This window comes from Drosophila melanogaster, chromosome 4 (genome assembly GCF_000001215.4).
Source record: "Drosophila melanogaster chromosome 4".
Taxonomy (NCBI): domain Eukaryota; kingdom Metazoa; phylum Arthropoda; class Insecta; order Diptera; family Drosophilidae; genus Drosophila; species Drosophila melanogaster.
In genome coordinates, this window is record NC_004353.4 from 347,543 (window position 1) to 359,545 (window position 12,003).

Below are 12,003 nucleotides of genomic sequence, written 5' to 3' on the forward strand. Positions count from 1 at the left end.
CTAGCTTTCTTATAAGCAGAAGGATAATTGAAAAGGTAAACGGCAAAACATACCTCTCGCGTGTAACTGTAATTGCACTCTTTGTTTTATCATCAATAGTTTACTTATTTATTTGACTGTACTATGAAAAGCATAGCCTGGCAGTTGCAAGCTAATGGTGTCTAAATACTTATGCCCACTAGTGTACTATCAAAATGGATTGTTTCTTCGTTTGAGATTCAGATATGGTTTGCATCCAAATATTTCTTTTGCGGTGTGCAAAGAGACTCCTATACAATCAAATATCTGCTATAGTGCAGTAGTACATTTATATTTTTCTTGAAGGGTACTTTGATGACCTTTAAACTCAGCCGTACGGTAATTATCGACCATAGTAGTAAATTCAAAAGAACGGAAAACCATTTTTCAATATGGTGGGCACCGCATCTTCTTGCCGTTTGTGGACGTTAAGAGGGCGTAGTTATAGTGGCAGATAGATATTTTGTTGCATATAAATATAAATTTGCAAGCAATTTGCCGAAAAAAAATTAGGATGAAAACTTGCTTATACAGGCTCCACTACACATGTATATCATCCTGCTATATTATCCAGCACCTTTAAACTCCAAATCCTGGGATACTTCAAAAATTCTTAAATTCCCACATCGACACGCCGACAAAGCATTATCAAAGCATTTTCATATAACCATTGGCTTTTCTAAAGATTATAATAAAATAGCCTTATACTCCCTTATTCACGAGCTTAAAACTGGAATAATAGACATATGTAATAAACTTAATATTAGCGTTTACCAATAAAATCTATCCTAATAAAAACCACAATTAGAAAATTATTAATTAAGCACCAAAACCAATTATCAAAAAGCAATATTTCAAGAGTATATTTGTTCGGCAGATAAATAAAAAAGCTTCTGACCCTGTCGGCGTCTATATTCAAAATTTCTCGTAGTCAAAACAAATTCCCATTAACTAATATTTACTAAATTAATTAATTAACCAAAATAAACATTTTTAAATTATGTACATAGGAACCTTTTTTAAATACGTAACATCACTTCCACTGGAGATTAACTTAAAGGTAACTTATTGTATCTTACCCTTTAACAATTTTAATTAGTTTTTTTTTTATATTTAAGGGCGACCTAATAATATGCATATATTTGTAAATTCGAAAAAGAAAAACTTATAAACGTTGGTTTATTTAAAAAATATACATGCATTTTTTATAAAAGTTAATAAGTGTTAAGTCTATAGCAATCCGAAGTTGTTAAAGACATATTGAAATTTAACTTAGCCAGACACTAGATCTTAATGTGGTAAACCATTAATTAGTTATTCATTTTACAAATACTAACGTCAAAAAACTTATGCAATCGAAATTGAAAGATCTTAAGCCAATGAACATACATAAGCTGGTATATATAATCGTAATAACGTTAAACATTTACTCACGATAATATCTTAGGTAATTTTCTTGTAGGTACTGAGGTAATCAGTTGTCCCCAGACAAGTGTACCAATTCCAAAAAATATACACCATAGCCACTGATCCAATGTTAAAGCCTTCGTCGAGAAAGCCATTTTACCATATTGGATGATTAGCACCTTAAATGTTGTGAAAATATTTTAAATGTATATATATGTGCATATGAATAACATTATATAGCATACCTGTGATATCATAGTGAATATCCATATGGTGTAAAATATGGGATTTGTAAGTAGGCCTTCAATGACATTGCGCTGCCCATGGATTTTTCTAGCGTTTATTTCATTAAACAAAGTCATCATGACAAAAGTATTAAAGATAATAGTAAAGTGCTGTGTTGGTCCCGCGTTTAGTTCTTGTCCACGTCCAGATTCAATATCGAGTATAACATCGCCTTAAGCATAACAATTTTTTATTACAAAGAAAGCATTGATTATGAATATAACTTACCGACAAATAACAATCCGAATATTATTATTAACTGATACAGCGCCTGACCCAATATGTTCTTCATCATTGTGCGGGAAATTAAAGGTTTTGTACGGCCATAGGGTTTGCGGAGCAATAGATCTGGTGTAGGAAACTCAGTTGCTAATGCAAGTGATGCCAATGTATCCATTATTAAGTTCACCCACAACATTTGCACTGCCTGAAATTTTGCTGTTATTAGATTTTTTCTTTTTTCTTTTAGTAACTTACTTTAAGCGGTGAATCTTGCACAGCACACGCACCAATAAATGCAACAATTACAGCGACTACATTTACTGTTAACTGAAACTGTAAAAACTTAGCAATAGAGTCATATACGTTGCGTCCCCACATTACAGCTTTAACAATGCTGCTAAAATTATCGTCAGTTAATATTATATCGGAAGCTTCTTTGGCAACATCTGTTCCGGCTATACCCATAGCAAATCCTACATCGGCTTTTTTTAAAGCTGGACCATCATTTGTGCCGTCTCCAGTTACAGCAACAACTTCTCGGTTTTCACTTACGGTGCTGTCAATGATACCTATAAATACGTGCATTTTGTATTAAAAGTAAAGTAAAAGTTTCATATCGTTTAGCGCGGGTAACTAAATTAAAGAAAGATTTTTACAAAACCTTACATGAAAGTATACATTTACATCTCCTAATCCCACTTTCATACCTGTTACTAGTAGATTATCAGGTATTCGTTGAAAAGTAGGCTTTATTCCCCAATATCAATCGATATCCCTGAAATATGACGAAATTTTGCGTTCGAATTTCCATAATCCGAGTAACGGTTATCTAATAGTTCAAACACCTAAAACACACTCTGACAGGACTTTAAAAAATTATATAGCTTTCACTTTCAAGTCCATCTTTCAATTTTTAAACGCACGAAAAGTTCCTATGACTTATTCAATAGGTTTTAATTGTTACCAAATAATTAAAATTTAAGACGTTATTTGTTGCAAATGAGTTCGTTCGTTTTTTACGATACCCTAAACAACTTTTTTTTACCGCATACACATATAAAATATTCTGATTTCTTTTCTATGTGAATGCAGAACACCAAGTTCTATTAAAAAGAAATTATTACAAACCTTTTACTAAAGTATACTTGTCAGTTGGAGATGAGCGTGCTAAAACCCGCAGTTTTGGCCATACTTTATCGATAAGGTGTTGTTGAATCTGTTCATAAATACAAAATGTTAAGATACAGAATGTTAGGAAATGTGTCAAATATGTGTACTCTTAAAACATACATCTCCATTGCTATCACGAATACGCCTATTAAATTCTTTGCCTTCCAGAATAAGAAAGTCATCATTGGGACGCAAAATGCCGCATTTGCTGGCAATTGAGCGTGCTGTATTAATATTGTCTCCGGTGACCATCCGAACAGTTATACCAGCGCGTTGACATTTTCGAATTGCGTCTGGTACTTCGGGACGAACAGGATCTTCTATACCAACCACACAGAGGCATGTAAGATTTGTCATAATGTTTTCCTCATCATCCCAGTTAGGTTCCCCATCGATATGCACTTCGTTAATTGCGGCTTTACCAGGCACAAAATCGCGATATGCTACAGATATAGTCCGCAAACCGTCACATGCCATTGGTTCAATAACTTCACGTATTAAACGCTCTTGCATATCTCTCGTAAACTTCTCCAAAGTGCCCTCATGTCCATAGATAAAAGCACACCTGCAATGATTTTAAAGCATTCCAATTGTTGCCTTTGTGAGTACACTGCAGGATTTTTAGGAAACTAAAAAGTAAACCCAATTTGGTCTTCAGGGGCGGAAAGCATTCATTCATCTAATTGAAACCAATTTGAGTTTCGTTTACTTAGCTTGCGTTAAGCTGCAGTTAGAAAAAAGCGACCTTCATCAAAAGCGTCATTGATGAACCTTTTTAAAAACGTAGTCTGCATATAAGTCCCAATGACTCATTACTGCTAAAGAGCCGAAAGAAAAATTTAAATTGGCTCACGCGCTGGAGCTAAGTGAACGAAAGGCAAATGGGTTTTTATACCTTCCGTAGCTTAAGTCACTGTTTCACTGTTTCTAATAATACGAACTTTTTCATAATAATTTCAGAAGCTCCTTTAGTATACAGTCGATATCCTCCGTTAGGACGGGGTATCACAGTACCCATGCTCTTGCGAACTGAATTAAATGTATATACGCGTGTAAATTTATCCTCTGTAATTTCATCTCGAATAGATTGATACTTCACACCTAACCCTTGGACAAATCCCAAAAGAGCACACTCCGTTTTATTGCCAACTTGAATTGGTAAGTCTCCTGGGTTGTGTCCAGCCTTAAAAAGGAGAAAATATTTATAGCTAAATAGGCTAGAAATAAAATCTAATTTACCATTATATTTGAGGTGTAAGCCGAGTTAACAGATATTCCCATTGTAATTAAATTTCCAACATGTTGTGGTATATCGCTAAGGGTTGGTAAAACCTTGCACAATTTTTCACATATGTAGGATTGTACAACAGTCATACGATTGGTCGTAAGTGTGCCAGTCTTATCAGAGCATATGGCAGTGGCATTACCCATGGTTTCACATGCATCCAAATGACGAACCAAATTATTGTCCTTCATCATTTTCTATTAAAAAGACGGAATTAATCACATGGTTCCATTTACATAAATTAAACCAACCTTGACTGAGTATGCTAGGGATAGGGTTACTGCCAATGGAAGCCCCTCAGGTACGGCCACTACTAATACTGTAACACCAATTATCAAATGCTTCACCAAGTTATTGGCATACGTGTTTTTCCATGGCTTCTCGTCAATAACGAACGTTTTAATACAAAACTGAATGATCAGAATTATAACTGTAAGTACGGCAATGGTCGACCCAGCATATCCAATCTGTATAGCTAATTTTGTTAGTTTAGCTTGAAGCACAGATTTTTCTTTTTTATGTCCTGTTTCAGCCGCTCCTGATGACGATGATTGCGGCAAATGATTTCCTTCAGACTCAGATTTGGTTATCTCACTCGTGACTGTTTCGCGTTGAGATGGCGCTTGGGACCCCTTTATTTGCGATCGACCATCGTTTTCACCTACGTAAGACAAGAAATATTTAAAACAATGAACACATACAAGATTACAGGCTGAATTTATTTAAACAAAATAAAATAAGATACGTTGTGTTTGAGTACCTTATTTAGATTTGCCCCATAATACATTTTTATTCCTTTGAAGAAGGTGTATTTCCTGACAAAAACTCCTACACTATTGAAACCTTTTTTTTCTTGCCTGTTTCTATACATTTGCCCAAAAATAATTGGTAAATAATTAAAATAAGAAATAAATAATATAACTTTCCAAGTTTCAGAGGGAAGCGTGGCAACATTTGTTGGTTTGTGGGCGTGACAATGTTTTGAAACAAACTTGCACAACTTATTTAACCGCCATTAGAAGTTGAATGTAATCTTAACTTTCTAGCTTTTTCGGATACGGAAATCTCGATGTTTACGCAGACATCACAAAATCTAGTGGTGATCAAAAAGATTTCTAAGAAGATAAAAGAATAAAAAGATTTCATAAAATTTTAGATTGTATTTTTATTTAATAATATGTAAAGTCAGTAAAATAACTTTGTATTGCAGACAGATAGTCTGAAAAAAATTTAATTTTAAATGGCCTTCAAAATCTTGTTTTAACAAGATGAACGGGTATGGAATTTAATTTGAGTTACAATTTTTTTTTGTCAATGAAATAAATATTTAAATTTAAAGGCAACCGTTATATGAAGAGAGTTTTGTACTAAGCTTAAAAACCGAAAATTATTCCTCTGCACTTATGACTGAGAAGTTGCTAACACTATTTGAGAAAAGCCATTCCTACTATTATACGGAATTATGCGGAATTTTAAGAAGAAATTATAGTCAGCTGTTTTATTTGGGGCAACGAGAATGTATATAAAGGATCATTTAAAACCAGTTACTAAAGTCACTTCAGCGTTAATATTGCAATAGAGTGTATTTTTTTAAGGCATACGGAGTAGCTGAAAACCCCTTTGTCACCTTGGTGACCCCTTTCAGGCCCGCCGGCTAACAAAAGTTAGCTGTAACAATAGTCTGTATTGATTTAAGCCGATCGTTTTGGCAAGAATGGATTTTTATATAAAACAATTTCGAAAAAACCGTTAAAACTGGTTTTTATAATAATACTGTTATAAAAGTAATAATTGTAATTCTCTTTGAAAGATCATCGAAAAAAGATACAAAGCAATCATTAAAAATATATCAAAATAGAAACGTAATTATAGTGCTCTTAAACATCATTATTGATAACAAAACGTGGTGAGTAGAAGTGCCTATTGTATTTTCGTCAGTATACTATTCTGCTCGAAAAATATGTGTTTGTTGCTTTGCGAAATAATAAAAATAAGTATTATGCAAAAATTCACCTGTCAGATTCTTTTGCTTGTTGGCCCTTTTCGCTTCTGGGATCGACAACATTTTGAAACCATATATTTTATGGTTTTATTTGTTGAAGACATTGGTTGGTTGTGTTGTGGTAGGTTGCAGGTTATATTTGATTGGTTGGTTGACAGGTTGGTTGGTTGATTGGGTTGATGGAAGATGATGGGTCAATCGATTCACGTCATGGAATTCACATATGGAATATGTGAACAATTGGAATATGAAAAAATACCAACAAAAAAGAAAATAAAAAATAAATATATAAATTACATCCTAACGACAAATATATGTATCAAAACAACATAGGTAGGATCTTATTTATAGAGTCGTGGTTATTTACGTGGTTAAAAATCATAAAAAATTTTATTTTATGTTATTTCAATTGTACTAACCCTTTTTCATCTTCTTAATTTCTGCTTCTTGTTCGTCAACTGCCGCACCAAGGAGCGTAAAAATTATACCAGCTTGTGAGTTTACCCCTACGGCTGTAACAACCATTTTGCCGCTTCCTTCCATAACATGCGTGCCGGATAAAACCATGGGATCAACATCTGGCCCCTTTTTGACGTGATCAGACTCTCCAGTCAGAGAAGATTCGTCCACCTACAGAATGAAAAATTATCACCGTCAATATAAATGAGACACGCGCTTTATATTACAAATTGTTTCACAAATACTTTACTGATAAAATAGTCTATATCTACGTTTTTTCTTAACTTACCTTTAAGTCGTTACTTTGAATAAGACACCCATCAGCCGGCAATAAGTCTCCATATTTAACTTGAGCAATATCGCCAACAAGAATATCACCAACTGATATTTGGCACACCTCTCCTCCTCGAATAACTGAAAACTTGTGCTCGCCCTCTATACGATTTTGCAGACCTCGAAATTGTCTTTCTTTAGAGTAATCATTAAATGCTGTCACTATAACTACGACAATAACAGAAATAAGAATGGCCAATCCTTCAATCCAACCATGGTGTTCTTCCTCCTCCTGCAACACAGCTGTAAAAAAAAACAATATTAAAAGACAATATTTTATTACGGACCACAAAACTGAACTACTTACGCGCATCCTCGTCGGCGGGTTTATAAAATGATAGACCAAGCGATACTAATGCAGCTACCTCTAATATAATAAGGGTCACATCTTGAAGAGCCTCCCAGACTAGAGTCAAAAAGGTCTTTGGTGGCTTCGGTGGTATAACATTGGAACCGAATGTTTCACGTCTATGCTCTTCGTCAGCTTTCGATCCACTTAGGCCTTATGGTAATTCAATTAAAGTATTGTAAAAGTAAACTCAATATAAATTAAATACATTAATATTGTAAATAGAGAAAAACTTACCTTCATTGGGAGATGTGTATAACTTTTTACATAGTTCGTGAATGCCACCATTTTCAGCTATCTTCATTACACCCTCACGACCACGATGCTCCATGAGCTCGCGCAGTTGTTTAAGTGAAATTCCATATTGCGCCGGTCTTCCATCTATAGTGGCCATTTGTTATGGTCTTATCTGTATTTAAAAATGTATAAATTCAACAGAAGCCTAACATCTAGATAGCGCAGATAATTTCTTTATTTTTAAAAGTACTTCCCAACGAATATTTTCTCTAGTTAACGCGCAAGGGAGTAATAGGAAGATATGCAAATGGACCATTTATGTATGTATATATTTTTTGCTTTCGAGTATCTGAAATTTGAATTTATTAAAAAGTCGAGAGCACTACACCGCTAGATAACCAAGACAAACGGTAAAACGCTCTGCCGAGACACCGACGATCGCGGTAGGCGCCAAATTTTTATGTGTGATAAAAGGTAATGAAAATAATGTGGATTTAGTAGAACACGAAGGCAAAAGAAAATATAACTGTGGTCTCATTTCACGGATTCTTTGCTTTAGTGAATTTGTTTGTCAACATACAATATATAAATCGCACTAGTCTTAAATTGCGTACTAAATTGAAAGTTATTTTTGTATCTACTGACAATGGATCCGTTGACCATATAATTTCTTTCAAACCGTAACTGTATATATGTACGTAACAATTTGAACGAACTTCGCGGTTTTTGGGAAATGCGGATCAGTTGTCTATATATAAAAGTGTGCCATGCAATTTTTGTGAGCAGTTTCTGAGAGCTGCGCATACACTAATATAATTAAGAAATCTCTATTCAAATTGACTTATTTTAGAAGCCAGACAACATGACAATTTTCAACGTGTAATTCTTAGTGCTAAAATGGCACTTAGTTATTGATCATTTATAAAAACAATAGATTTACTTGTTAGTAAGCTGTTGTCATACAAAAAAGGAACGTGTGTGACGCATTGCCGTGTTCAAGATAATGCAATAAATATCTAGCTAAAAGTAGATCGATCCGATTCGTTTCTTTCCAGGAAATTGTTATTAAATAATCTTATTTTTGTCAACGATAAGCTTCCAATCTGATTAAGACAATGGCATAATACTATTAAAAATCAATTTTGACCGAATTATGTAAAAACTTTAGCATAGCATAGTCAAATATTCTAGTGTCTTTGGCATAGTTGAGTTCACAAAGATATCCTAAGAAATTTTTTTATTTATGATTCATATTTATATATCATATTCTAGCAAGAAAGTTACACAATGGTTTGACTGAGTAGTCAATCTCGACTACACAGTCAAGCTTTTTACACCCGTTTCTCGTTGAACAGTATGTAACAGGCAAAAGGCGTTTCCAAACATATAAAGTATATATTCTTTGATCAGGATTAGTAGCAGAGTCGAACTGACCATGCCCGTCTGTCTGTTCTCAGAAACTTTAAAAGCTAGAAGGTTGTGAGAGGCATATACGCAACACAAGTTTGTTGACCGATGTTGGCACGACCACTCTAACGCCCACAAACCCAAAACTGCCACGCGAACTCTTTTTTAAAATTTCATATTATTATTAGGTCTTGTAAATTTTAATCGATTTGCCAAAAAAATTTTTATCTTTGAGAAATGATTTAATATTTTTGGACTAAATCAGTTGTTTTCGCTATTTCTATCGATACGCCGAAACCATTTTGTCTACGCCCACTCTGACCCCTAAAAACCGCCCAAATTAATCCCGTCCTCATCTTAGAGCAATAAAATAAATTTTATTTCCCCAATTTCTACCGATATTTCCACTTGGACTAGCTGAGTAACGGTCATCTGATAGTTTAAATTACATTTTAAATTCGATGCAAAATTTACGAAGAACATAAACGTATACCTGTTTCATAAGTTATCTTATTTTATTGAAATTTATTGAAAGCTTTCAATTCTGAATCTGATACTCGGTTCAAAAGATTGCGGCGTTTTCAGAGTTCTTCAGTGGAACAAGTTGATCGATTCGGAAATTTCATCATCACGTAATAGAACAGAACTTGCGAGAAGGAAAGACATAAATAGTTTAAATTAACTAACAAGTCAATTTTGATGTTCCTAACATCCAATTTGTATTAATTCTTTAAATTTCCGATTCACTTATTAAACAAGACAGAATCCTATACTCAGCTAGCGGAAATGCGAGCGTAAAATTTGGCATATAGATAGATAGTGTGGAATAAAATGAGAAAAAATTAAAGTGAGTCAACAAACTTGCTCTGCGGCTTTAGAATCTTTATACCGAATCTCAAACATCTTTTATAGTTCCTGAGATCTGGATTCATACGTTCATAGATCGACTCGGCTATTGATCCTGATCAAGGATATATATATATACTTTATATGGTCGGAAACGCTTTTTTCTGCCTGTTACGTACTTTTCAGCGAATCTATTATACCTTTTACTCTACTAGTAATGGGTATAAAAACACTGTTTTCATTTACACAATTGTACTAAACTAAAAGTTTTCATATTGATGAGGTGTGAACGATTTCCATAAATAGAATAAATTCACGCATATGTATGTACGTCAGGGAAGTCATTTTACATGTATCTATTTTAGTTCTAGTTGACAAATATTCGAGCCATTGGCCAAAATTTTTGCAACAATTACATGCTAGTCGGTAACTGGGCCTCACTCTATTTTTTGCACATGTTAAATTTACATATATAGTACACACATAGTACGTGCACATGAATTTTTTGATATGAACACACAGTAAATGAACAGGTGCACAGGAAATGTATCCTATACCGTTGATTCTATATTTCCTAATAAAAACATAAACATACTCAGGGTAAAAGTATTATAAACCCAATCAATTCAAATTCATTGAAATATTCGAGACTTGTTCAAAGGAAGTGCACCCCACCTTCTCTTCACCAACAGAAATCTTACGTCATGTCACGACAAGAGCTACATACATACATATGAATTGGTGTTGGCCATATTGACCATGGAGTAATATGATGAACCTTCGAGCAAATGAAAATTGTACACATTTGGATTTGATTCTGGGCTACTCTATCAGTAACTTTCAGCTTTAATTTCATTTCGAGAACAGCGTATGTTCGGAAAACATACAATATAAAATGATATCATGTTCATTTCCTGGCCCCATTACATTCCTTTGCGTACCCATTCGTTTAACTGTTAAAAACTGCATTTTTTTTGGAATACGTACACAACTAGAAGGCGAAATAATTGTACACGACTCAAGTTAAACGCCACAATATATAGCGAAATATTTAATATAAAGTACTGACACTGTGACGCCTTCCTTTTCAGCAGTATTTATTTTTCCACAGGGAAATATATATCGATATATCAAACTTTTACTATCGAAATCACTTAGTTTTCACAAAACTGTAATATTCTAATATCGATGTATTTTCACATGTAGTGTAAAAATAAATTATTTTATTACGCCGCGCTAGCACAAATGTTCGTGTAGCATATCTCTCTTACGTCGTAATACCTCTTCACTTTTCTTTTTAGTTAAAATGTTAGAAAATCGGTTATGCCTACATATAAGTTTACACTGAACTGCGGCAAAATCTCAGCGCCACAGTTATTTAAAGAGAAGTATTTGAAAGATAGCTGTCCAGCTGTTTGTCTGAATTGTCGCATCAACTTATCTTTTGCTTGCCTATCTTACGTTAGTACTGCGACGATCACCTTCTTATGAGATAAGAGCATAAACGTTTCTTTACACTCGGAAAATATAAATGTAATTGTGTTAAAAATATATTGATTGGCACTATCACATAAAACAAAACCATGTTAAAAGCCAATACATAATTTATTATTTATTAATAAAGTCCATACTTCTGAAACCAAGAAATCGGAACGAGTTTACATATACCATAGGAATATTGTTAAAGCATTTACATATATACATTTAACATTCTATACTCTCTATTCTAAAACACCCAAACATTATGTATAATGCATAAAACTCGTTGAAAACTACATATTTTATTTGTAGAGTAATAGGGTGTACAAAATTCCTTGAAAAGTATAAAACCTTTTTCATTCTTTTCAATACCCTACGGACCATTAATTTTGAGAACCAGCATGTCCTTGTTTCGCTTTTGCACTTTGCATCGATTGAATTAGAAGAGTACAAACAACGACCTGTCCAGAAATTATTGTATATATGTATATGTATGTATATACA

At 33.7% G+C, this 12,003-nt stretch overlaps 1 protein-coding gene across 11 annotated transcripts in view, besides 5 other annotated features; it reads right to left on the bottom strand.

Moving 5' to 3' along the window:
• Nucleotides 1-184: part of a mobile genetic element that runs on past the window's edge.
• Nucleotides 1-11,375, bottom strand: part of PMCA (plasma membrane calcium ATPase) — a 30,725-nt gene extending 19,350 nt beyond the window's left edge. For 7 of the 11 annotated variants that reach the window (NM_001201587.2, NM_001014688.4, NM_166754.6 and 4 more), the window contains exons 1-15: nucleotides 11,008-11,115; nucleotides 7,768-7,939; nucleotides 7,489-7,683; nucleotides 7,138-7,424; nucleotides 6,809-7,019; nucleotides 6,401-6,436; nucleotides 4,639-5,048; nucleotides 4,342-4,584; nucleotides 4,044-4,285; nucleotides 3,223-3,667; nucleotides 3,061-3,148; nucleotides 2,188-2,501; nucleotides 1,939-2,137; nucleotides 1,671-1,882; nucleotides 1,453-1,604 (exon numbers count right to left, since the gene is read on the bottom strand). In NM_001201587.2, the coding sequence (NP_001188516.1) occupies nucleotides 1,453-1,604; nucleotides 1,671-1,882; nucleotides 1,939-2,137; nucleotides 2,188-2,501; nucleotides 3,061-3,148; nucleotides 3,223-3,667; nucleotides 4,044-4,285; nucleotides 4,342-4,584; nucleotides 4,639-5,048; nucleotides 6,401-6,436; nucleotides 6,809-7,019; nucleotides 7,138-7,424; nucleotides 7,489-7,683; nucleotides 7,768-7,924 (3,191 nt within the window). In that variant the 5' untranslated portion in view covers nucleotides 7,925-7,939; nucleotides 11,008-11,115. Of the gene's footprint in view, nucleotides 1-1,452; nucleotides 1,605-1,670; nucleotides 1,883-1,938; nucleotides 2,138-2,187; nucleotides 2,502-3,060; nucleotides 3,149-3,222; nucleotides 3,668-4,043; nucleotides 4,286-4,341; nucleotides 4,585-4,638; nucleotides 5,049-6,400; nucleotides 6,437-6,808; nucleotides 7,020-7,137; nucleotides 7,425-7,488; nucleotides 7,684-7,767; nucleotides 7,940-11,007; nucleotides 11,116-11,301 lie in introns of those variants that run through there. The other 4 variants (NM_166755.6, NM_001201588.2, NM_001201585.2 and 1 more) reach the window with 3 other exon arrangements.
• Nucleotides 2,693-2,769: a mobile genetic element.
• Nucleotides 5,971-6,064: a mobile genetic element.
• Nucleotides 9,100-9,395: a mobile genetic element.
• Nucleotides 10,042-10,247: a mobile genetic element.
• Nucleotides 11,376-12,003: the final 628 nt, after the last annotated feature.